Consider the following 24,587-nt stretch of genomic DNA (forward strand, 5'->3'; position numbering starts at 1 on the left):
ATTGAGCCTTGCAGAAAAAAGACAAAGTGAAAAGCGAGTGCAAAAGATCCTCCAGGCATTTTCAGCATTTATCAATCCCTTTGAAGTTGAAGATGGTCTGGTCAGTCTAGCTTCAGGAATGAAAGTGCAAGAGGATGTTGCTGATGACCTGCTAGCCATGGAAAAACAGGAAAAAGATTGTTTGAAAGTTTTGTTGAAGACAGACTCAAGGAAAAGACTGTAGAATTTCACAAGCCATTAGAAAGGAACAAGACCAAGACATTTGCATCATTGAGGAAAGTGGTAACAGTGAAAAAAGACATGAACGTGGTCAAAATCAAGGCAGAAAGAAATTTATCTGGCCAGCTTCTTGTTTTGTCCCAAGAGCACAGTGTTGATCTTCAAAAAGTTCTTCAATATCCTCTAACACCTACTCCATGGTCGCTGGCTTCATCAGATGGTTTACCTCTGAAGACCAACAAAGCAACTCTGTTGCACAAGCTCACGCCTGACAATTCATTAATGTTCGAGGATTATGCAAAAAAACAAACAAACACCGTTTACATTGTTGATGGCAATGCACTGTTACAAACAGTGTCAGCAATCCCAAATACATTTGGTGAAGTAGCCAAACTTACATTTTCCTCCTTACCACAAGCAGCTTGTGCACACTTTGTGACTGATACTTACATAGAAGATTCAATCAAAGGTTGTGAGAGATTGAGGAGAGGATCTTCTGAAGATAATGCATACTTGAAAAGAGGATCTGCAACAACAGTGCCCAGACGTTGGAAATCATTTCTCAGCTGCGTTGATAACAAAAGATCCCTTATCAGGTTTCTCCTCAAGGAATGGGAAAGTAACGAATATGCAAAGAAACTGAGAAACAGGGAAATCTTCTTTGTCTGTGAAGAGAGATGCACCTTACTTTACAGTGACACGGATGAATTTACCACAGCTGTACCTTGTCTAGATCTCTACTCATCACAGGAAGAGGCAGACACACGAATTATACTGCACTGTCAATATGCTTCCCGCCAACCAAACTGTGAAACAATTGTTGTCAGATCACCAGACACGGATGTCTTCTTACTTCTCCTTTCATTCTCAGAGACAATTGGAAAGACCCTGATTTTTGATACTGGCTGTGGCAACAACAGGCGACAAATCAATGTCTCTCAGATAGCAAAGACTTTGTCTAAACAGATGTGTGATGCATTACTTGGTGTCCATGCATTCACAGGCTGTGACACAACAAGTTGCTTTGCTGGGCAAGGAAAGCTGAAAGCTCTAAAATTTCTTCAAAAGGAGGAAGATCTTAGAATTCTGTTCTCCAGATTTGGAACATCAGCAGCTGTTTCGAGTAATGACTGTCTCATGTTAGAGTCATTTGTGTGCAAGCTGTATGGCAAAACCTCATGCACAAGTGTCAACAAAGTGAGGTATGACATAGTTCGCCAGCGTTTCAAAGGAAAGAAAGGTACCATCTCATGCAGTGGTGGAATTGATCTGTGTCAGATGCCTCTTTGTAGTCAAGTATTGTCACTGCACATATCAAGAGCCAACTTTCAAACTCTCATTTGGAGGAATGCAGTGTGCCAGAATCCTAGCATTCCAAAACCAGAGGATAACGGTTGGCAGAGAAATTCTGCAAATGAATTGGAAGTACAGTGGTTCAAAGATGCTTTCATTCCAGATGAGTTGCAGGAAATTGTGTATGAAGAAAGCTGCACCAGTACTGACGAAGATACATATGCCGAGGATGGTAGTGATAGCTTTGACAGTGATTTCCTTGACGACACTTCAGAGGACGAAGAGGATTTTGCTACTGATGATGAGGATATGTAATAAATTGGTGAGCAGTGCAAACTGTTAAGGAGTAAAGCATGTTTGCAAAACACATAAGGATATTGTTTTTATGTACTTACTGCATCTTGAATCAAGAATCCCTTTTGAGTATCAATTATTCTTCATAATATAACAATGCGATTTCGTTCAAAAGTCTTCGGTAATGATGCTTCACTTGGGTTGTGAACAAATTAGTCTTTTTTCATGATATATCTATTGTTTTTACCACACCTTCAACTTACTTTTAAATGTGACAACTGGACATCAATACCATGTTTAAAAAGAATGAAAATTATGATGAATTTGGCATCCCACAAAGTGGAGAAAAATTTAAGGGTTACGTACACTTTTAGTTTTTCCTGTGACGTAGAAATATGAAGGTTGTTGTTGAGGCTTGGGCCACAGCTTTCTTCAGTGCTACATTTTTAATGAACATGCTGTTTTTGGCCATATTTAAAATAATTTTTGTGTAAAACACTGAAATAGCCCATAAGTTTAGATATGACACTTCATGAGATTACTGACAAATTGTTTCAACTTTCTGTGAATCTATATAATATTTACAAATTGAAAGCTTGTGCACATAGTTTGATAGTATATTCAATTTCCTTCAGTTTGATACCCAATTTGCATATATTTGAATTAATATTGTAGTCTCCAGAGCCTTTGAAAGAAATGTTGTCTCTTTTTTGCAAGGGGACACAACTCACTTTTTTTCAAAGGGCCATAACTCTCTTAAATGACACTTATATTTACGGTAACAGTGGAATTTGTATGGCCAATAAGTTCTATTATTTGAAAAACATAGTGGCATAAACTCCCAAAGGGGGGGGGGGGGGGGAGGGGGGGTCCCAGTGGCCTAAGCACTAATAAAGATTTGTTATTTATCGTCATTATTATTATTATTATTATCATTATTATTATTATTATTATTATTATTATTATTATTATTATTATTATTATTATTATTATTATTATTATTATTATTATTATTATTATTATTATTATTTATAAAACAAATCGACAGTGTTCCCGTGGCAGGTTAAACGGGTACTCCTCGGGACTACTCGCATTCGCACCCTACCCCCCCCCCCCCAACCACCACCGCCACCCCATACACACACACAGCTCTTTTTTTTTTTTAGGGGGGAGTTGGGGGGGGGGGGGCGCGTTGTTTGTAGATTATAATTCAGGGTTACAATGCCCACCCCTGTCATCACGTAGTCAAGGCTTTTTGGCATCTGCCAATCCCAAATGTCTGTGTCAAGGTCGACCGTCATGTCGCGACAACGGGTGAGGAGGAAAAAAAAAAAAAAAAAAAAAAGAACTGGCATATTATTATATCATTACATTGAAAATCATGAAAACTATTTCTTATTTTGTATGAACGAAACTTTTGCCATCTACCTCTTCCTGGCGCAACATTTATAAAAATATTATTTAAAAAAATAATAACACAGCATTTATTTGGCGCAATATCCACGTGCTCAAATCGCTTTACAAGGGGTCCCAAGGCAACAGCAATATTAAACTTGAAAGACAAGACATGACGCCTGTCAGGCGATGGGACATTTTTTTCCCAACAAAGACAACGAACGGTCATGTACTCATTTCACACCTGAGTACGGTGAGAGAATGTGAGTTAAGAGCATTTTCCAAGGACTCAACTCTGCACCACTCAGAGCGGGTCTCGAAACCTGAACCTTCCGATCCGAAAGCGAGAGTCATACCACTTGATCCATCACAAAACAGGGAGGGGCCCTGTTCTGTCGGCCAAATAGCCTCAATATTAATTAAAATTTATTTCTAATTTCATCAATTTTTGGAGTAAAAACATAGTTCTTGGTATCAAACCTATTGTAAATTCGACGCTGATCACGAATCTGACGTCAAAACAGCGAAAATCCGAAAAAAAATTGTCCAATTTTTTATACTGCCACGCCCCCGATCGCCGATCGCCTCGAAAAATATTTAGCAAGACGGGCTTTGCGAGCGATGGACCGTACCTAGGTTTATCGGCCAGGTATTTGGCCACACACATTGCGTTTTCATCCCGGTTTGCCTGATCGGGGTCTGGACCAGGATCATATCCGGGCGTGTATGGAGCCTTTAACACCGACTATATCCGTAGTTTACCCGGGTTACTTTTACCCTATGCCTATTTATTACACTAGTAAAAAGCCCGCAATTTCGCGGGGAAATAACTATTTTCATTCGATATTGCCAGAATCATTTTCTTGATTAGCTTGATTACGATTAGATGCACATTTTAATCGATGTTCTTGTCGTCGCTGCCATGCTTTATTCGGCATGATTTTAGTTTATCAGTCAGTAGATATCAATATCAATAAGTCGCAAGTCTTTACCACGCTTGACTTGGGAGTGCTTTGCAATACCTTCAATACTTCACAAATAAAAATGGCGGCCGAGAATAAAAACAATGGTCAAATTAGGAAATGTTAAACTTTCACAAATCTATCAAGGTTCGGTCTAGAGTTTTTAAAACGCTTTTATATGATGACAAATTGAATAAATAAACGCCTGACAAAAGATTAAAGGTGAAAATACAAATTGAATGAATACTGGGGATGTAGAAGCTTTCGGAATGTCTCCCCTTTATTTAACTTTTGTGAGGACAAATGAAAATCTGAAGCGGACGCGAATAATATCAAGTCCCCGAATCTGTCTACTTTTGGTTTGTTCGGGCTAGAAGCTAGACAGAACCAATTGACAGTTGGCCGAAACGTTTAACTAAATATTTACCAGGGCAATAATTATCACATCGATGGCATAAAAATGACAGTAATATCAGCAGTAATATTAGTTGATGTTGTTAATCGGTGAAACTTGTTTAAAATTTCTGTAAATCCGAATACCGTCATGTGATCAAGTGAATTATATTACTATGAATTCCACGATTTGCTGAAAAATGCTAATCTGACAGCACCTAGCAAACACACCCCCCCCCCCCCCCCCCCCTTGCTCAGGAATTTCTCTACTTGATGGACACCCCCCCCCCATTTTTTTTTCTTCCACGCAACCAAATTCCAACACACACACACACACACACACACACACACACATGTATAGATAGTTCAAAGATGACGTCACTCAGGTCTTTGTTATTGTTTTTTGCCATCCGCGTTTATGAGTAATGCTCACTGAACTGTATCAACCCGACTATAAACGTTCATGGATACACACAGTTTTGTGTGTTGGTCCGTTATACTTCCGGATGGCAATGTTATGAGCTTCTTAGCCAAGCGCATACTATCTATTGACCACACACACACACACACACACACACACACACGCGCACACACATAAACATACACGCAATAGGAACACACTACTACATAACACTGATCACCGCTAAATCAACACAACAGAAGTAAGGACTCTACTGGACAGATTGGTCAGAATAAGCGTGGGTGCGCAACCGGATGCGCGGGTTGACGGAGGTAGGAAACAATAACAAACCCACATGGTTGCCATTACCTCCACCATCATTCATCATTCTCGCTCACGGTTTGTGGAAAGCACTTCATTACAGGCACGTAATAGTGAATCTAGTTTTTGTTTTGAACATTTCTATTATTATTCTTTGTAAATTGACCCATATTAAAAGAAACATACAAACAAAACAGGCATGACCAGTCACTAACAATGCCGTGTAGTGTGTAGACAGTAACACAGTACGGTGAACATGACTGACACTGGGATCGGAATGTCGGAACCCATGAGTCGTTCGCAACTCTGCCTCACGTATTCATTTAATCAGTCAATTTAATTTTTATTAAGCTTGCGTAAAACATACAAACAAACAAGACATGACCAGTCACTAACAATGCAGTGTAGTGTGTAGACAGTAAGACGGTACGGTGAACATGAATGACACTGGGATCGGAATGTCGGAACCCAGTAGTCGTTCGCAACTCAGCCTCGCGTACTCATTTAATCAGTCAATTTAAATTTCATTTAGCTTGCCTATTCTTCAAGTTTATGATATATTCACTTTTTCTATTTAAAAAGGGTAATCCAAACAGACCATAAAAACGATTTTATAATAAGCCGACTTAAACTTCCATCTCTTACGACACGAACTTATTTTGGGTGGTTTTTTTTTAACAAAACCGTTTGACTCAAACTAAAGCTTCGGCATTGGATAAGGAGCGAGGTCCCTGTTGCCATCTTGCTTAGTTTATACAGAGACTGGGTTGCCAGCTTGGCTGTTCTTGATAAATAGTAGTAAATAGCACAACCTTGTGCAATGAGAGATAGAGAGAGAGAGAGAGAGAGATTTTGAACAAAAAACGAATATCTCTCTCTCTCTCTCTCTCTTACCCTCTCTCTCTCTCTCTCTCTCTCTCTCACTCTCTCTCTCTCTCTCTCTCTCTCTCTCTCTCTCTCTCTCTCTCTCTCTCTCTCTCTCTCTCTCCCTCCCTCCCTCCTCTCTCTCTCTCTCTTCCTATTTCATCTGTCACACTGTTTGACAATCTTCTTCACCTGGCTCACTTGTACTTGTAATATCGGGTGTAAGGTAAAATTTTGAACAATTATTATTATTTATAAAATGCAGAAACTTTGCAAATAAACCGATAGACTAGATATTAATTCGATTCGAAAAGTGGAACACAAAAGGAGAATTTGCGAATACCTGGTCCAGACATAAGCGTCATGTTCTTATTTTTAAAGTGCAGAATCTTTGCAAATAAACGGATAAAATAGAGATTAATTCGATTCGAAAAGTGGAACACAAAAGCAGAATTTGCGAATGCCCGGTCCAGACATAAGTGTTATGGTCTTATTTATAAAATCTAGAAACTTTGAAAATAAACGGACAAGATAGAGATTCATTCGATTCGAAAAGTGGAACACAAAAGCAGAATTTGCGAATGCCCGGTCCAGACATAAGCGTTATGGTCTTATTTATAAAGTGCAGAAACTTTGCAAATAAACGGATAAGATAGAGATTCATTCGATTCGAAAAGTGGAACACAAAAGCAGAATTTGCGAATGCCCGGTCCAGACATAAGCGTTATGGTCTTATTTATAAAGTGCAGAAACTTTGCAAATAAACGGATAAGATAGAGATTCATTCGATTTGAAAAGTGGAACACAAAAGCAGAATTTGCGAATGCCCGGTCCAGACATAAGCGTTATGGTCTTATTTATAAAGTGCAGAAACTTTGCAAATAAACGGATAAGATAGAGATTCATTCGATTCGAAAAGTGGAACACAAAAGCAGAATTTGCGAAAGCCCGGTCCAGACATAAGCGTTATGGTCTTATTTATAAAGTGCAGAAACTTTGCAAATAAACGGATAAGATAGAGATTCATTCGATTCGAAAAGTGGAACACAAAAGCAGAATCTGCGAATGCCCGGTCCAGACATAAGCGTTATGGTCTTATTTATAAAGTGCAGAAACTTTGCAAATAAACGGATAGACTAGATGTTATTTCGATTCGAAAAGTGGAACACAAAAGGAAAATTTGCGAATACCCAGTCCAGACATAAGCGTCATAGTCCTATTTATAAAGTACAGAATCTTTGCAAATAGACGGATAAAATAGAGATTAATTCGATTCGAAAGTGGAACACAAAAGCAGAATTTGCGAATGCCCGGTCCAGACATAAGCGCTATGGTCTTATTTATAAAGTGCAGAAACTTTGCAAATAAACGGAAAAAGCAGATTAATTCTAATCGAACAGTGGAACACAAAGGCAGAATTTGCGAACAACCGGTCCAGACATAAGCGTTGTGGTCTTATTTATAAAATCTAGAAACTTTGCAAATAAATGGATAAAATAGAGATTAATTCGATTCGAAAAGTGGAACACAAAAGCAGAATTTGCGAATGCCCGGTCCAGACATAAGCGTTATGGTCTTATTAATAAAATGTAGAAACTTTGCAAATAAACGGATAGACTAGATATTAATTCGATTCGAAAAGTGGAACACAAAAGCAGAATTTGCGAATGCCCGGTCCAGACATAAGCGCTATGGTCTTATTTATAAAGTGCAGAAACTTTGCAAATAAACGGAAAAAATAGGGATTAATTCTAATCGAACAGTGGAACACAAAGGGAGAATTTGCGAACAACCGGTCCAGACATAAGCGTTATAGTCTTATTTATAAAGTGCAGAAAATTTGCAAATAAACGGATAAGATAGAGATTAATTCGATTCGAAAAGTGGAACACAAAAGCAGAATTTGTGAATACCCGGTCCAGGCATAAGCGTCATGGTCTTGTTTAAATGAAACAATGCCATTAAAAAAAATATATGGTCAATGAGTAATTAAGCTAAATATGCGGAGTTCAAATAGATAACTTGATCTGTGAATTTTTTTAATAATTAGCTGTTTTTATTCTCCATCATTTAGGTTATGTGATTAAGTTTATAATTGAAATACAAACTTTATCTCACTTATCAATGTTTTGCAATAAAGGAGAGTGTGAGTGAACCTGAGCAAAGGAAATTATTTGAGAGAGTGATATTTATCATGCTTTTCAGTTTGTAGTTGAATTCTAGAATGGATTCTTTATAGTTCTCATTGATTGTATGTCAGTGTGTCAGTCTTTAGGACACCGATTACCCTAATGCGGCCACAATTTACAATGTGACGGCCACAAGCCGTTAAACGCAGAGTGGGGTATTGTTGTTTGCAAGTAATGCTATGGTTTTAATAGGATATCTGTCTCCTATTAAAATACATTCCTGTGTTGGATTTTGGATTAAATTCATGTCTTCTTCGGATTTTGGGATATTTAATTTTCATGGATTGTGATTGTGATTTTCAAGACTATTAATGTAAGTAAATGCCCAAATAGATATTTTTATTCATTTATTCTTTATTTATTTTTTTTAGTTTTGTTTTGTTTTGAAGCATTTATTATAAGAAATATTGTACATATGCACTTATACACCAAAGACTATATCCTTTCAACTGCTTATTATTATTATTATTATTATTATTATTATTATTATTATTATTATTATTATTATTATTATTATTATTATTATTGTTATTATTATTATTATTATTATTATTATTATTATTATTATTATTATTATTATTATTATTATATTATTATTATTATTATTATTATTATATAATAATAATAATAATAATAATAATAATAATAATAATAATAATAATAATAATAATAATTAATAATAAGTGCATTGAGTGAAATCCCAATCATGGTTGCCCAAATAAAACTGGCGCTAGAATCCCGACTACCTGTCTAAACGAATGTTGTTTGTACGATACATACTAACTACACGTTCAATATCGGGGGCAGAAAATATACGTTTGGTTTTATGAAATTAAAACAGTAGTCCCACATTGTTCTTTGATGTTATTTGTGGTTGCATTTGCTTTGAAACTTACACATTATATTGTGTTACATTGTTTACAAAATATTTCTGGTACTCGTATGCATGTGTAGTCAACGGACCACCGGTCAATCGTGTTCTTTATTATTTTATTATTAATTTTGGCTTGACATCTTACATATGTGAATTTGACAGGTTGTTATGGATGGTAATTATAACATTAAGTGATTTTTAAACATTTTTACGGCGTTTTAAATGTCTTTCTTGCATTCATTGCCGAGCACCACCACTTTTCTGTTACTATTTTAACGATCAGCTGATTTTCTCTTGCCTCCCCTTTAATTTCGCGGACTTTTTTCAGAACGAGGCGTGGGAGTGGCTAATAGAGTTGAGGGTGTGGCCAGGAGATGTTAGTGTCTTCGGTAAATTTTTTATGATATCTGTTTGACTTAACGAACTTTCAAACTGACTTTAAATTAAAAAAGGAAATCAAGTTATCTGTTTATCTATCTGTAAAAAATACATTTCTATTTTTCAAATCTTTCAGTAGAGTTGTGCGCCGTATCAATTTTTTTTATTGACTCAAATAAGCACAATGTTCTCCACAATGCTATATTTTTTTAAGAAAGGATTTTTCTGAGAGAAATTATAAAAGCGTAGTATCAAAGCTAATGTTTTATAGTTTTTACATGTTAATGACAGTTGAATAAAACTATCTATGTACATGCTCTTTTTTATATATTTTTTTCCAATTTTGAAAAGTAACAAAAAATCTCTAGGATTGAATGAGTTTAAAGTCCTCTCGTAGCAAGTGAGTCACATTGTGTAGAAGTAGAAATGATGTCAGGCGGTCGACATCCAAAAGGCTCCCTTGTGTATCACTTACTTATCCGAACCAGCGACCACCTGAGCTCTAGCCCTTCGGTCTTGTGCCATGACGTAGAAGTTAGACGTCTTTTGTAGTTGTTCCAGGGGACTATAAAGTGTGTTACTGATGTTTGGATTTGGTGGGAGGAATATGCGTCTCAGGTCTTCAAGAGGTTGACATTCAAGCAGGTGGTGTGTTACTGTTTCATTGGGGTGTTGACATAGGGGGCAGGAAGGGGATGTGTCTTTTGTAATTTTGCTTAAACTTAAATGGTTGTTGAGCGGTATGTGTTGTGTTCTTAGTTGAAAGATGATGCTTTGCTGGTGTCTTCTGAGCTTATTTAGGCAATCAGTCTTTACAGTACAGGAGTGGTCATATGGGAAAACATACATCTACTCTACCCGTGGTGCTCATTGCCCAACTGTTCATCCATTCTTCTCTCTTATTTGTTTTGATTATTTGTTTCGCTGTGTCTAAGGATACTGGAATTGATGGTTGTAAAAGTGTTTAGCCGAGTCTGGCTAATCTGTCTGCATTGCCATTTCCTGGTATATTTGAATGTCCCGGTATCCACTGGAGAGATAAGTCTACTCTGTGTGTTGTAAGGAATTCATCTAGTTGAGATCTTAAACTATTGAACGTTGAGGAGAGTTTGTGTATCACTTAAATTTACTTTAAATGTTTGCTATAAATTCTAATGTCGCATTATTATCATCATCATCATCATCATCATCATCATCATCATCATCATCATCATCATCATCATCATCATCATCATCATCATTATTATCATTATTATTATTATTATCATCATCATCATCATCATCATCATCATCATCATCATCATCATTATTATTATTATTATTATTATTATCATTATTATTATTATTATTATTATTATTATTATTATTATTATTATTATTCTGTCCCCGCAGTTTTTCGCGGCCGCAAATTTCACCCGTGACCGCAAAAAGCCACAAAATTTTATTTGGTCGCAAAAAGCCGCAATTTTCGCCGTTTGTTGTGTATTTTGAACGGAAGTAATCTAGAGAACGATTACTACGGAGAGAGGTTGGGACATTGTGTATTTTGAACGGAAGTAATCTAGATAACGATTACTACGGAGATAGGTTGGGATTTTTTTGGTGAAGCATCATGTTTTATTTGTAAACAATCTTGCCTGTAAATAAAGTGTTTAAAAGTATCTTTGGAGACTCATTTCAATTTATTGACTAACATTTTGGTGCCGAAAACCGGGATCCTCTAGATTTTCGTTAATTGGACTGTGTGTTTTGTTTGAGAAGAAGCAGGCAAGTAGATATTCAGTTGACAGTCGTTGGTTTCATTTTCCTCCATTGTTGTTAGAAGAGGCGACGTAGTGTCCTCCAGTGTATTCCATACCACTAGTTAGTATGGAAGAAGCGAAAAAACGCAGGTCTGCGACGAAAGGATGGCTTTCACGTGAGATTCTGAATCTAAAACAGTTTGTTGCCAGATTCGACGTTTCTTCAGCTGAATTGGCCGACGCATTGGCAGATTTTGTTTTTAGGTGTTTAACGGCGCTTTCGACACTATTTAGGTCATTTAAGCGCCCGTTTCTGTTTTTTATCAATCTTTTATCGGTCCTGAGGGGCCATAGCTGATCAAAACGTGTACTGTTGTAATAAAATCTTTATAAAATCATAATAGTTACATGTTTGTTGAGTAAAAATATCTATTTACAATTTCTGCAGGAGTTCACATTCCTGCAGATACTTTAAAATTGTAAGCGGATCGACCGACTGGAACAGAGACTTCAAGTCTCTGTTATCATAATGTTGTGACCTTATCTGTTCTAATTCTGTACATTCAATTAAAATGTGTTGAACTGTCAGGTCACAGTTACATCTTCTGCAGAGGGGTTTTTCATCCCTCTCCAGAAGGAAACGGTGAGTGAGGGCAGTATGTCCGATCCGGAGTCGAGTTATTTTTACCTCGTCTCTTCTTTTTAGCCTCGAGTTGGGTCTGGGGCCGAGGTCACTTTTAATTTGTTTTAATTTGTTATGTACATCTCGACTCCAGGATCGTTCCCATTCCTTTCGGACATGTTTTTTTATATTGATCTTTAAATCCGCGTGTGGGATTTTACTGCCCTCTTGTAATTCTTGGCTCACCGCCTCTTTTGCCAGTCGATCCGCTTCTTCGTTCCCCTGGATACCCACATGACTAGGTACCCAGAGAAAACAAACTTTCTTTTTCTTAATAAATAATTTATTTGCACCTTCCAAGATACTTATGAGTCTTGGATCGGTGCAATAAAAATTTGAGATCCCCTTAAGTACGGACAGCGAGTCAGACAAGATCAAGAATTTATTTTTATTCGATCTCTCAGCCAAACGGAGAGCATTTAGAATTGCTCTCGATTCCGCTGTAAAGATCGAAACATTTCTATCCAGGCGAAGTGATCCTGTGCCTTCCGATGAGTGATAGGCACATCCTACTGCATCTGCGCTCTTTGAACCATCCGTAAATATGTGAGTATGGTTTTTGTATGTTTGTAATATTGCTTTTAGTGTCTGTTTGTAAATATGTGGGTCTGTTTGTGATTTTTCCAGTTTTGTTTTTTTGTTTTTGTTTTTAGGTGTTTAACGGCGCTTTCGACACTATTTAGGTCATTTAAGCGCCCGTTTCTGTCTTTTATCAATCTTTTATCGGCCCTGAGGGGCCATAGCTGATCAAAACGTGTACTGTTGTAATAAAATCTTTATAAAATCATAATAGTTACATGTTTGTTAAATAAAAATATCTATTTACAATTTCTGCAGGAGTTCACATTCCTGCAGATACTTTAAAATTGTAAGCGGATCGACCGACTGGAACAGAGACTTCAAGTCTCTGTTATCATAATGTTGTGACCTTATCTGTTCTAATTCTGTACATTCAATTAAAATGTGTTGAACTGTCAGGTCACAGTTACATGTTCTGCAGAGGGGTTTTTCATCCCTCTCCAGAAGGAAACGGTGAGTGAGGGCAGTATGTCCGATCCGGAGTCGAGTTATTTTTACCTCGTCTCTTCTTTTTAGCCCCGAGTTGGGTCTGGGGCCGAGGTTACTTTTAATTTGTTTTAATTTGTTATGTACATCTCGACTCCAGGATCGTTCCCATTCCTTTCGGACATGTTTTTTTATATTGATCTTTAAATCCGCGTGTGGGATTTTACTGCCCTCTTGTAATTCTTGGCTCACCGCCTCTTTTGCCAGTCGATCCGCTTCTTCGTTCCCCTGGATACCCACATGACTAGGTACCAGAGAAAACAAACTTTCTTTTTCTTAATAAATAATTTATTTGCACCTTCCAAGATACTTATGAGTCTTGGATCGGTGCAATAAAAATTTGAGATCCCCTTAAGTACGGACAGCGAGTCAGACAAGATCAAGAATTTATTTTTATTCGATCTCTCAGCCAAACGGAGAGCATTTAGGATTGCTCTCGATTCAGCTGTAAAGATCGAAACATTTCTATCCAGGCGAAGTGATCCTGTGCCTTCCGATGAGTGATAGGCACATCCTACTGCATCTGCGCTCTTTGAACCATCCGTAAATATGTGAGTATGGTTTTTGTATGTTTGTAATATTGCTTTTAGTGTCTGTTTGTAAATATGTGGGTCTGTTTGTGATTTTTCCAGTTTTGTTAGGTCCAAATTTATGTTTGGTCTATGTATGGACCATGGTGGTGTCTTTGCCTGGACGTATGGATGTATCCTATCTAGACTGATGTTCATGTCTGCGATGTCTTTTTTTATTCTGCAACCTAATGGTGGTGTCATTTTTGGGTGCTTGCGAAATTTTTCTTCTAGTGTCCTATTCGTGTAGTGTACATGTTTGTGTGCTGGGTTGTCGTGCAGCGATGTGACCTTAGTAACATACTGGAGAGCCAGTTTTTTCCTCCTGAGATGGAGAGGTGGCTCATCTGCCTCAGCATAAAGGCTTGCCACTGGAGAAGTGCGGAAAGCCCCGAGTGCCAAGCGCAGTCCCTGATGATGAATTGGGTCCAGCATGCCTAAGTAGGATGGTTTTGCAGAGCCGTATACAAAAGATGCGTAGTCCAGTTTTGATCGAATAAGGGTTCGGTATATCTTTAGAAGAGTGTTTGTGTCCGAACCCCATTCCATGCTCGACAGAACTCTCATTATTCTCATTGCTTTCATGCATCGCAGTCTGAGATCTTTGATATGGGCGAGGAAATTTAGTTTCCTATCAAAGATCAAACCCAGGAATCGGGGCTTCGTCCTTTACCTCAATTCTGGAATTGTTGAGATAAAGGTCAGGCTGTCTAATGCAGGTGCGTTTTCGGCAGAAGTGGACAGCTACTGTTTTTGATGGGGAGAAGGAGAAACCATTGAGATTTGCCCACTCCGACAGTTTGTTTAGTTGGAGTTGTAACTGTCTCTCAATGGTGTCCATACTCGATTTATTTCGATAGCATACAAGAAAGTCATCAACATATAAGGAACAGTCAACATTCTGTCTCATTGCATTCACTATTGAGTTTATTTTAATCTCAAACAGAATGGGAGACAGAATGCTACCCTGTGGAACTCCCTCTTCCTGATCAAATGGATCAGAAAAGGTGGATCCTGCTTTGACCTGAAAGGATCTGTTGTTTAAAAATGCTCTGACAAACATTGGAAGGTTTCCTCGTAGACCAAGATTGTGCAGATCTTTGAGGATTCCGAATTTCCAAGTTGTGTCAAAGGCCTTCTCAAGGTCAAAGAAGATTGCTACCAAGTGCTCACCTTTGGCAAAGGCCTCACGAATGAAGCTCTCTAGTCGAACAAGGTGATCAACAGTTGATCTGTTCTTTCGAAAGCCACATTGGAGGTCGGAGAGGGAGTTGTTGTGTTCCAAGTAGAACATCAGACGCTTGTTGACCATTTTCTCCATCAGCTTGCATAGGCAGCTTGTGAGGGAGATTGGTCGGTAGTTCGAAGCGTCCGAATGGTCTTTCCCAGGTTTTGGGATTGGAATCACGGTGGCCAGATTCCAACTAGGTGGAAAAGTCTGTGTTGTCCATATCTTGTTATAGACATTCAAAAGGACAACCAGACTATCTTGTGGAAGATGTCGGAGTATTTCATAACTGATGTTGTCAGGACCCGGTGCTGTGACATTTGTGTCACGGAGGCAGCCACCCAACTCCTCAAGTGTAAATGGTTTGTTGTAGTCTTCAGTGTTTGTAGATGTAAAGTTTATTGGTGTGTTTTCTGCGTTTTGTTTATGGCGCAGAAATTGTGGTGTGTGGTGTGCAGACGAGGAGCTGTGCGCCAGCCTCTCGGCCAGAGTGTTGGCAATTTCTTGTTCTGTTTCAGCCACGGATCCATCGGGACGTGTCAAGTGATTTAGTGAATCACTATCGGATCCCTTCAGTTTCCGTAACATCTTCCACACCCTATTCAGGGGTGTCTGGCTATTTATTTTTGAGACAAAGTTTTGGAAGGATCTCCGTTTATTTTCTCGGAAGATCTTCCTACACTTTGCTCGTAGTTTCCTAAATGTTGCGAAATTCTCAGGGATTGGGAATCTCATCGCTTTCCTGTATGCTTTTTTCTTCTCCCGTAGGGCCGCTCGACATTCCTCTGAAAACCAGGGATTGTGTTTTCTCGGTCTACCAGAGGTTGTTGGTATTGTCGAGCTGCAGATATTTGTTAAAATATTTTTGAATTTGTCATAGCTGTCCACCTCTGTCGTAAGGAGTCTGTGACACTCCTGTGAGAAAGTTTCCCAATCTGCTCGCCGAACACTCCAACGTTTGGGCTGTGGGGCCCTTGAAGTCGGGGTGATGTCGAGGCAGACTGGAAAATGGTCAGAACCGTGATCGTCATCGATCACAGTCCAGGAGAGCTCTGGAGCTAGTGTAGGATCACAGAAAGTGAGATCAATGGCAGACGTGGTAAGATTGTGAGTGTTTACCCGTGTTGCCTCGAGACCGTTTGCCAAGTATACATCCATTTTCATTATGAATGCCTCCACTGCCTTTCCCCTCTGGTTTGTGTCTGTGTTTCCCCAGAGAGGACTGTGAGCATTGAAATCTCCCATTATCACACAGGGAGGAGGGAGTTGGTTTAGAACTCCCTCTAGCTCAGCAGACTGGAGGCGATGATCTGGTGGGATGTACACAGAGCAGATGGTGATTGGTCTGTGCAATGTCACTCTCACTGCTATTGCCTGAAGATTTGTTATTATTGGTATCAAGCGGTGGGGGGTGCTCTTCTTCGTGAGAATTGAAACTCCCCCACACGCTATCTGGCCATCAGAGTGAATCAGATGGTTGGCCGTATATCCTTTTACTGTGTAGTCGTCTGCTGGTAATTTTGTTTCCTGCAGACAGACTACATCAGGATTCCTCTGGAGGAGGAGGTCCAATTCTGTTCTATTTGATCTGATCCCTCTAATGTTCCAGGAAATTAATCTTGTCTGACTAGGTATCCTAATTTTTTGTGGGGAGGTTAGGCAGTATGCCTGCCTTCAACCCTTTTACTTTTATTCTCCTAGGAGGAGAGACTTCCATAGGAGAAGGAGGCCCTGTGGAGGGCCTCTCGGTTTTTTTAGGGCTGAGTTTTTTTGAACCCTTGGGATTTTTAGGTCCCTCTGGGTTCTTAGATTTTTTGGGGCTTTGAGGCCCCTCAGGGGGATCTGTGGATCCCCCAACTGGTGTTGGTGGCTCCATATTCTGGGAAGGGGTGGGGTTTTGTTTTTGGGGGGAATAGAGAGGGCTCAAGGGAGTGGAGATGGGGGGTGGGTCCAACATCCACGCCCATGAGGGGGAGAATTTTTTTGTTTGGGGAAGGAGGGGGGGTGGAGGTCGCCTTGGAGGTGGATGTGGAGGGGGTTGCAGGTTCCACATCTTGAACCTCCAATGTGTCAAAAAGATTTTTTGGCACATTTGGGACCTTGTTTTTAGGTCTTGATGGCTTTTTCTTTTGAGGACTGTCTTTTCTAGTCTGTGCGATTTTGCCATGGCTGTTTTGGTTATTACCAGCAGCCCTGGCAACTTCTGCGTAGCTCTTGGCAGAAACAGCGACCTGCCGAGGGGGGCAGATCACTGCTTTTGCCTGAGCAAACGTACCGCCGAAAGTGGCTCTGTATGTCAAGATTGCCTTTTCTTCTTGCCACTTAGGACAATCTTTCGAATGTGCTGCATGCTTGCCTTGGCAGTTCAGACAACAAGGGTCCACTTTGCAGTTTTCCTCATTGTGGTCTTCTTTGCCGCAGCGAGGGCATGTAGCTTTACGGCGGCAGTTTGTTTTAGTATGGCCGTACCGGTGGCAGTTAAAACATCTCATGGGGTTCGGGACGTAAGGCCGAACCTCCAAGTCGAGGTATTCAATTCTTATTCTCGATGGGGGTCTCGGGCTGTCAAAAGTCAGGATCCAGGTGTTGGTCTGGATTGTGCTGTCGCCGCGGCGGATGCTAACCCGCCGAGCTTCGACAACACCCTCCAGTTCCTCAACCATCTCCTGCTCCGAACAGCCTACCAGATCTCTGCTTCTTATGACACCTTTTGACCTATTGAGGCTCCTGTGAGCCTCAACGGTGACTGGGATGTCAGAGAATCTGGTACATTTCAAGAGGTTCTCACTCTCTTGTCGACCCTGCACTTGTATCATTAAAGTGCCAGAGTTGTTCCTGTTCACTGCCTTTGGTGTACCGGCGCCATTTGCTTTGAGTGCCTTGCTGATGGTGAAGATACTCAAAGTGTTCAGTTTGATGTTTTCCTCATTCGGTTGAATTACCAGGAACGGCGAGAATTTTGGGGTTGCCATTCCTGGTAAGTCATCAAGAGTCATCGGGGCAGTTATCCTTCTTTTTTTACCTGTCTGGGGTGGGGCTTTAAGGGGAGAGTTTTTCATATTTTTGGCCATGATATATATAAATTTTTATTCAACCCGGCTATATTGTGCCCACTAGCACGGCTCAGTCCCACACTTGGGGGGTAAGGCACTCACCGAAGCTATACTCCTCAAGTCTGGCCTCCTCTTGTCCTTCCATGGTCCTTGGGGAAAAAAAAAAAAAAAAGGACTCGAGGGGTGGAGTTGGGGGACGTCCCGCCTCCAGGCCTTTCTCCCGGATTGACCCTAATCTTTGCGTTGCACAAAGACTGACTGCTGATTCAGAGATGACAAACCATGATTAAAAAGAAATTTCATGGGGGACAGGAACTAGATATGGTTTTAAATCTAGTCCTTCCAATCTCTTTGCCTAAATGGAGGGGAGTGCCAAAAAATAGATTTGGCATCTCTGCGTTGGGTAGCTCGGGCCATCTACAAGGTAGGCTACCCACCCGTCTTTAGAGAAGCGTCAAGCCAAAGAGGAGTGTTGGGGTAGAAACACCTCGCAAGGTGAACCCCCCTCAGCCTCCAGGATCAATAGCTCCTCCTTATCGGGGTCCTCTCGGAACTGCGCACCCTCAGCAGAAAAGGTGCCTGCTGTGCAGGATTTGGAAAGGAATATCTCCTCGTTGAACCTATTTCAACGGTACAGGGTATAGAGATACTGGGGGATAGAAGACAGTTAAGAAGGCTTGTTTTCCTCCGTTCTTTCTCTCTCTCTGTCCTGGCAACTCAATTTTGATAAGGAAGGGAAATTTGGAATCATTGGGGAAATGGGGTATGGAATGGAAATCATAGCTCAAATATGGTAAAAGGGGGTGGGATTTGTGCTATGCCATCGCCTTCCCTTGCTCTCTTTAAACTGAAACCGTCATTCCTCAAAACATCTTTTATATACTACGTTCTTGGGATTTGGGGGGAGAAAAAGTTTGGGGATGATTGCCAGGACAAGAAAAATAGCAAAATGGGTGAATGAAGCCATTCTCATAAAAAGGGCTGGGGTGTGGGGGTCTGTGGAGCCACTGTGTCTCTCCATTTTTCTCTCACCAGTCGGGTGGTTTTTCGTTGGTTACCACCAAACCAGAATGGCTCTTTTAGTCGCCTTACGGTGGCTCAATTCTTTTCCCTCTCTGTTGAGGGACCCCTGGCAGATTTTAAAAGGCGACAAGATAAGTTAACATCAATGCAAGAAGAACTCGAACTGTTGTTCCTTTCTGAAGAGGACTTGCAGCGTGACATTGAAAATGAACATTTATTCCTACTTGAGTGCAGATCGGCTAAGGCGGCTGCAGAGATGAAACTAGTTGAGATTCAGACCTCCATGGAACCGGTGCGCAGTGTGAACGCTAACAATAGTGAAACGCAGGACAATGGATCAGGGCGTTTTAATCCTAGTGCAGCAAACTTGCCAAAAATACAACTGGCAGATTTTTTCGGGGGATTACACTGAGTGGCCTTCATTCTTTGATTCGTTTCGAGCGCTTATTGATGAAGCGACGCGACCTGATATCACCAAGTTTTCGTATCTGCAATCACTGTTGTCGGGAGAAGCTCTTTCGTGTATCAAAGGACTAAGTTTGACCGGAGAAAATTATCGTCACGCACTTGAAATTCTTCGACAACGTTACGATAGAAAAGAAAAAAATAGTTTTCGACCATATTCAAAAACTTCTGGCAACTGAGGTCAACGTAAGGAATGTGAAAAATATGTGGACTTTTTACAACCTAGTTCAGTCACACATTCGGAGTTTAGAGAACTTTGGAATTTCAGGGGAACAGTATGGGGTCATTTTGACACCCCTGATATTGAGTCGACTGCCAAGTGACTTTCGTATGGAATGGGCCCGAACGAGCGACAAACGAGAGTCGGACTTACTCTTTTTGATGGATTTTCTCCACGACGAAATTCAAGGACGGGAACTTTCCCAACATTTCGATTTTCCACCAACACACGAAAAAGCAAGGGTGGCAGTGGCGTACGAGAAAAGGAAGAACACTGCGTCTGCGTTGATGACAAGTGAAAAAAGAGACAATCAGAATCGTGCTTGTGTTTGTGTTTTCTGTGGTAAAAGGGACAGCCATTACAGTGATAAATGTCCACAGCTGGCGGAAATGGACACTGAAAAAATTAGAGAGAAAACAAAGAACAGTAATCTTTGTTTCAAGTGTTTCCGGCCTTCACATTTGGCTAAGAGCTGTAGATTCAAATGTTCGATTTGCCATAAAGGTCACCATAAGGTGTTTTGTTACCAAAATCAGAGTGCTGCCAAACAAAACACAAACAGAGCTGAAGACAGTGCAAATGAAAATGGGGGGTCAGGCAACTGCGTGATTTACGCCAAGTCTGAGTTTACAGGAAGACAGACTGTCATGCAAAGCTGCAAAGTGGAAGTCAATGATGTTGACGTTTTTGTTTTGTTTGACAGCGCTGCTGATAAAAGGTACATCTCATCCTCCTGTGTGAAGAGTTTAAAACCCAAATTTATTGGTAAGGAGGAGACATCATTTTTCACCTTTGGTGGGGGCAGACCATCAGAAAAAAGAGAAAGAAATGTTTACGAAATTTCCTTTCATGGTCTGAAGGGTAAGCAGTCGAAAGTCTGTTTGACAGAAATTGGTGAAATTTGTGGCACATTATACAGGCCAGGGTGAATCTTGATTGTCTTGCTCAGTTTAAGTCTCAGGTGGGCTCAGATTTGGAATGGGGAGATGAGTATGACAAGGGTCAGAGAATGAGAGTGGATGTTTTGATTGGACTTGATAATTATTGGGAGTTAATCATACCAGGTAAGGTAATAAACAGTGAGATTGGACTTGTGGCTCAAGAGACCATTTTCGGTAAGTGGATCCTTTCTGGATCATGGCATTCCCCTGAAGTAAAGGGCAAAAACTCCCATTCACAATTTTTGACACTGGGTTGTGTAAGTGATAGTACAGTGAAGAAATTCTGGGAGCTTGAGGCAATTGGGATCTTGGATGATTCTAACCACGGGGTCAATGCAGAAGTAGGGAACCCCGTATGGGAAGAATTTAGGAACAGTGTAAAGTTTGTAGATCAGAGGTATGAAGTTGCATTGCCATGGAAGGACGGGGTCATGAAGTCAGAGTTACAGAACAATTTTCAATCTGCAAAAAGTAGAGTTGAAAACCTTGACAGGAAGCTGGGTGATGACACCAGATATGCTGATGTATTCAAAGCTCTTGAAAAGGAAGGAGTGATACATGAGGTTCCCTTGGACGAAATGCAGCCAGAAAACAGACCAGTTTATTACATACCTCACTTTCCAGTAATCAAAGAAGAGAGCGTCACTCCCAAGGTCAGACCTGTGTTTGACGCCTCATGCCGTGGATCGAATGGAATATCATTGAATGATTGCGTTCATGCCGGTCCCAATCTGTTACCCAATTTGGCCGATGTCCTCCTTAGATTTCGAAGATGGCCGGTAGCCCTGACAGCAGATATCAAGAAGGCATTTCTTCAAATTAGATTGAAAAAGGAAGACCAAGACGTACAGAGGTTTCTTTTGAAGGAAGGCCAAAACATGAGAGTGATGCGCTGTGAAAGAGTGATCTTTGGATGGTACATCACCATTTTTGTTGATTGCAACAGTCAGACACCATCTCAACAAGTATGAGAAGTCAAAGATTCTGGAAGAGATGAAAGATAACTTCTACATGGATGATCTTCTCACTGGAGCAGATGACATTGACCAGGCATGTGAGATGCAGAAGACAGCATCCAAAATCATGTCAGAAGCGAACATGCAGCTGTGCAAATGGAATTCTAACAGTTTGACAGTAAAAGAAAGAGTTCAAAAAGATTTCAGAGATGGAGTCATGCCACAGAGTGACACAACCAAAATTTTGGGATTGATGTGGAATCCGACGGCTGATGTTTTTGAATTTATGGGTTATCCCTTTCCAACAGATGTTGTGGTAACCAAACGGTTAGTTTTGAGTTTGCTGTCCAGAATTTTTGATCCGCTGGGCTACCTCAGTCCTTTCACTATAACAGCAAAGATTGTCTTCCAAGAACTCTGGAAATTGGGAGTGGAATGGGACGAAGAAATCCCAGACAGCCTAGAAAAACGGTTTTCAGCATGGATGCATGAATTGTCCATATTGTCGACATGGGCAGTACCAAGGTGTTTGGTGTTGTGCACCTGGATCAACAAGAAGAGTTTAGAAATGCATTGCTTTTGTGATGCGAGTGAAAAGGGGTATTGTACTGCTGTGTATTCAAGTGTGAAGGAAGAAGATGGACGACAGAGGATGACATTGGTTATGGCCAAGTCACGAGTGGCACCAGTAAAACAGGTCACCTTGCCTCGTTTAGAATTGTTGGGTTGTCTGTTGGGAGCCCGTCTCCTTCGTTTTGTAATGAAAGCATTATAACTGCCAGAGGAAACAAATTACAGATGCTGGACAGACTCGATGGTTGCTCTACACTGGATACGCAGTGATTCCTCAAAGTGGAAAACCTTCATTGCAAATAGAGTTTCTGAAATCCAACAACTTACTTCCCCCTCAAATTGGCAGCATTGCAAGGGATCAGAAAATCCTGCTGATTTGGGAACACGAGGAGTGACAGCAAATACCTTGATGCATTCGTCTGAGTGGATAAATGGGCCAACAGATTTTTTAGAGAAGGAAAGTCAAGAAGAGAAAATCCAAGATGAAGCGGAAGTCAACATGATATGTTCCTCAGAGTGCCAAGAGATGACACTACAAAGCAACACCCTTAGTGTAGTGCCTCTGCTACCGTTTGAACGGTGGGGAGGCTTCTCAAAGTCTGTCAGAGTAATAGCGTGGGTGCTAAGATTTATCAGCAATTGCCGTCAGAAAGCACGCGCAGATAGAGAATACTCAGAGTGTCTCAAGGTTGAAGAGATAGTTGAAGGGAAGAGGGTGCTTTTGAGAACAGTTCAAGCTCAGTATTTTTCTGAAGAAGTGAGACAAGTTCAATTGGGGAACAGGGTGGTTAAGGGGTCTCCGTTGCGTAAATTGAATCCTTTCATTGATGAAGATGGTCTCTTGAGGTTGCAAGGACGACTTCAGTTTGCTTCAGCGTCATTTGAGTGCAAACACCCAATTATTTTGCCGAAATGTCATGTTTCCGAGTTATTGACAAGTCGTGAGCATTTAGAATCGAAGCACGCAGGTGTTCCACACATGATATCTTCTATCCGGAACGAGTTCTGGATAATCGGGTTGAGAACATTAGCAAGAAAAGTAAAAAGGCAGTGTGCCAGGTGCTCTAGATATGACTCTTTACCATGCCAACAGCCAATTGCTCCTCTCCCCAAGGAGAGAATTAGCAGATCTGAAACCTTTTCTGTAACAGGGGTAGACTTTGCCGGGCCTATATTTACCGCAGACTTTGTTGGGAAAAAGCACTACATTTGTTTGTTTACATGTGGTGTAACAAGGGCCATTCATTTGGAGCTTGTGGACAGTTTAACAGTTGAACAGTTCATGATGGCATTCAAACGATTTGTGTCAAGAAGACGTATGCCAGTGACTGTTATGAGTGATAATGCTAAAACTTTTCAGTCAGCGTCAAGAAAATTGGCAGAAGAATATGGTGATAAAAGTCCCAAATGGAAGTTTATCAAACCTAGAAGCCCATGGGTTGGAGGAATTTGGGAACGCCTTGTCCGTTCTGTTAAGTCCAGTTTAAAGAAAAGTATCAGTACCAGATGCCTTACAAAATCAGAACTTATCACACTGTTATGTGAAATAGAAATGTGTGTCAACAGTCGTCCACTCACATTTGTCGGGGACACGCTAGATAGCTGGGAAGCTCTCACTCCTAATCACTTTCTTATTGGTGGAAACATGGCCGCCATGGGTTCGAACCTTAGCCCTGAGAGTGTAACGGCAAATGACTTGCGCCAAATGGCAGCATCGAGGTCAGAAGAGTTAGATAAATTTTGGTCTATTTGGAGACAGAGTTATATCAGAGAGTTACCTCATGCTCCTATGGCAAAAGCAAAGGGGAGTCTGAAACTGAACGATGTTGTTATCATCAGAGAAGACAATTGTTCAAAATTGTATTGGCCACTTGGTAGAGTGACAAAGCTAATTCCAAGTAAAGACAAGCTTATAATTATAAGAACAGTAGAAGTGAAAACAAAGAAAGGGTCGTTTATTAGACCAATACAAAGACTGCATCTTCTTGAACTAGAAGGCAGAGGGTCTATGAGTGATGATACCGAGGCTGATTCACAGCGACCAGAAAGTAGTGATGGTTCGAACCTTCCTAAAGAAGTAGGAGTTAGTGTTGGACAGGAAAATTATGGAGTTCGAACAAGAGCAGGGCGCATCGTGAAGCCTAAATGTATTTTTAGCCTCTAGACGTATTGTATCATCCTATTATTTCCATATATTCAGTTATATTGTGTTTCGATTAGTAGTCTTATATATAAAGACCTGTTTGCTATGTTTATTCTAATGTATATTGATGGTATAATTTTTCTCTCCCAAATAGCTAAGATGGTTTATTATTGTTGTCAGTAGTGGCGGCTTTATGCATACGACTACGACTAATACTAATACATAATGAGTTGATCAAAACGAGTGGGCATTTCCTGAAGATGGGTTATTGCCGCGTTGCTATCCTTTTTTATGGGGGTTTGATAGCATTTTATAGTTTTTCAGTTGAAATTATTTTAATTCCTT

At 40.3% G+C, this 24,587-nt stretch overlaps 3 protein-coding genes across 3 annotated transcripts; all 3 read left to right on the plus strand.

Annotated features, from left to right (window-relative positions):
- The first annotated feature begins 20,638 nt into the window (after window positions 1-20,638).
- Window positions 20,639-21,541, plus strand: LOC144976466 (uncharacterized). Its single transcript, XM_078920757.1, has one exon. The coding sequence runs from the start codon at window positions 20,639-20,641 to the stop codon at window positions 21,539-21,541; it is 903 nt and encodes a 300-aa protein (XP_078776883.1).
- Window positions 21,542-21,563: 22 nt separating this feature from the next.
- Window positions 21,564-22,301, plus strand: LOC144976467 (uncharacterized). The gene has a single exon (XM_078920759.1). It carries the CDS (start codon window positions 21,564-21,566, stop codon window positions 22,299-22,301), a length of 738 nt encoding a protein of 245 aa, XP_078776885.1.
- A 39-nt stretch (window positions 22,302-22,340) lies between these two features.
- LOC144976468 (uncharacterized) lies at window positions 22,341-24,263 on the plus strand. Its single transcript, XM_078920760.1, has one exon. The coding sequence runs from the start codon at window positions 22,341-22,343 to the stop codon at window positions 24,261-24,263; it is 1,923 nt and encodes a 640-aa protein (XP_078776886.1).
- Window positions 24,264-24,587: the final 324 nt, after the last annotated feature.

The sequence above is a fragment of the Berghia stephanieae genome, chromosome 7 (genome assembly GCF_034508935.2).
Source record: "Berghia stephanieae isolate SIO BIC M18660-M18661 chromosome 7, UCSD_Bste_1.3, whole genome shotgun sequence".
Taxonomy (NCBI): domain Eukaryota; kingdom Metazoa; phylum Mollusca; class Gastropoda; order Nudibranchia; family Aeolidiidae; genus Berghia; species Berghia stephanieae.

Coding starts and splice junctions, on each gene's coding strand:
- LOC144976466 (XM_078920757.1), top strand. CDS start 20,639: ATGAGAGTGGATGTTTTGATTGGACTTGATAATTATTGGGAGTTAATC.
- LOC144976468 (XM_078920760.1), top strand. CDS start 22,341: ATGGTTGCTCTACACTGGATACGCAGTGATTCCTCAAAGTGGAAAACC.
- LOC144976467 (XM_078920759.1), top strand. CDS start 21,564: ATGAAAGATAACTTCTACATGGATGATCTTCTCACTGGAGCAGATGAC.